Raw genomic sequence first — 855 nt, 5'->3', positions numbered from 1 at the left:
GGAAGACCTTCGGCTTTTCTGAAAGGAGAGGAAGGCTGAGTAATCTCAGGGCTTACCCCGAGAGTCCCAGGGGTTAAAGAAGGTGGTGGGAAGGGTGCCTCAAAACCACAAGAGAGAGTCAAAGATTGAACTGTCCATTCAAATAAAGCCCTGAAAGGAGAGGTTTGAAACCACTGAGGCAGAACAAGTGGAGAAGGGGACCTTTAGGGGAATTTGGGTATCCTTGAAACTGCCAGTCTGCAGCTTCACTACCCTGAGAGGCAGCTGGGAAGGGAAGAGGATTTGACAGCATTGGGGAAGAGGGCGAGTGCTTCTTAGGCCTGCAGCAGGACAGAGAGGAGACTGGGGTTCCTTGATAGTCACTCAGGCCAGTGATGTGTGGAATGGAGGTCCTGGAAACTGCCATTCGGTGGGAGGCACATGGTCAGTAGTCCCGGACAGGGGGTGGGGGTCTTGGGGGCTGAACAGTGCTGTGTGTGGCCCCATAGGAAGGAGGGGGAGCAGGGGGTGCCCCGGGGGGCTCAGCCTCATCCTCCATTTCGCTTTCGTCACTGCCAGCCAGCTGGTCGTGGCCAACGAAGCCACACTTCTCTTCGCTCATCTCCTCAGGCTCCGCCCACGGCTGCTTCTCGCCAGAAGCGAAGACCCCGTAGAAGATGACGCCCCCATAGTGCACCAGGGAGGCAATTAGGAATACGTACTGCCACTCTTCCCGAGTCTGGGGAGGGGTGACAATGGGGAGGTGAGGTCAGAGATCAGAGGACAGAGAAACAGAAGAGAGAGAGAGAAGGCAGGGCCGGGCAGGGGGTGGGGGGAGGGAGGGCAGAGAAAGGGAGACAGAGATCCAGAGAGAAG

At 57.1% G+C, this 855-nt stretch overlaps 1 protein-coding gene across 1 annotated transcript in view; it reads right to left on the bottom strand.

Moving 5' to 3' along the window:
• Nucleotides 1–6: 6 nt before the first annotated feature.
• Nucleotides 7–855, bottom strand: part of SLC17A7 (solute carrier family 17 member 7) — a 10,002-nt gene continuing 9,153 nt past the window's right edge. The window contains exon 13 of the mRNA XM_077747149.1: nucleotides 7–718. Coding sequence (XP_077603275.1) covers nucleotides 425–718 — 294 coding nt within the window. The 3' untranslated portion in view covers nucleotides 7–424. The remainder of the gene's footprint in view (nucleotides 719–855) is intronic.

This window comes from Crocuta crocuta, unplaced genomic scaffold (genome assembly GCF_008692635.1).
Source record: "Crocuta crocuta isolate KB4526 unplaced genomic scaffold, BGI_CrCroc_1.0 scaffold334, whole genome shotgun sequence".
Taxonomy (NCBI): domain Eukaryota; kingdom Metazoa; phylum Chordata; class Mammalia; order Carnivora; family Hyaenidae; genus Crocuta; species Crocuta crocuta.
This window is presented reverse-complemented; position numbering and strand designations above follow the sequence as displayed.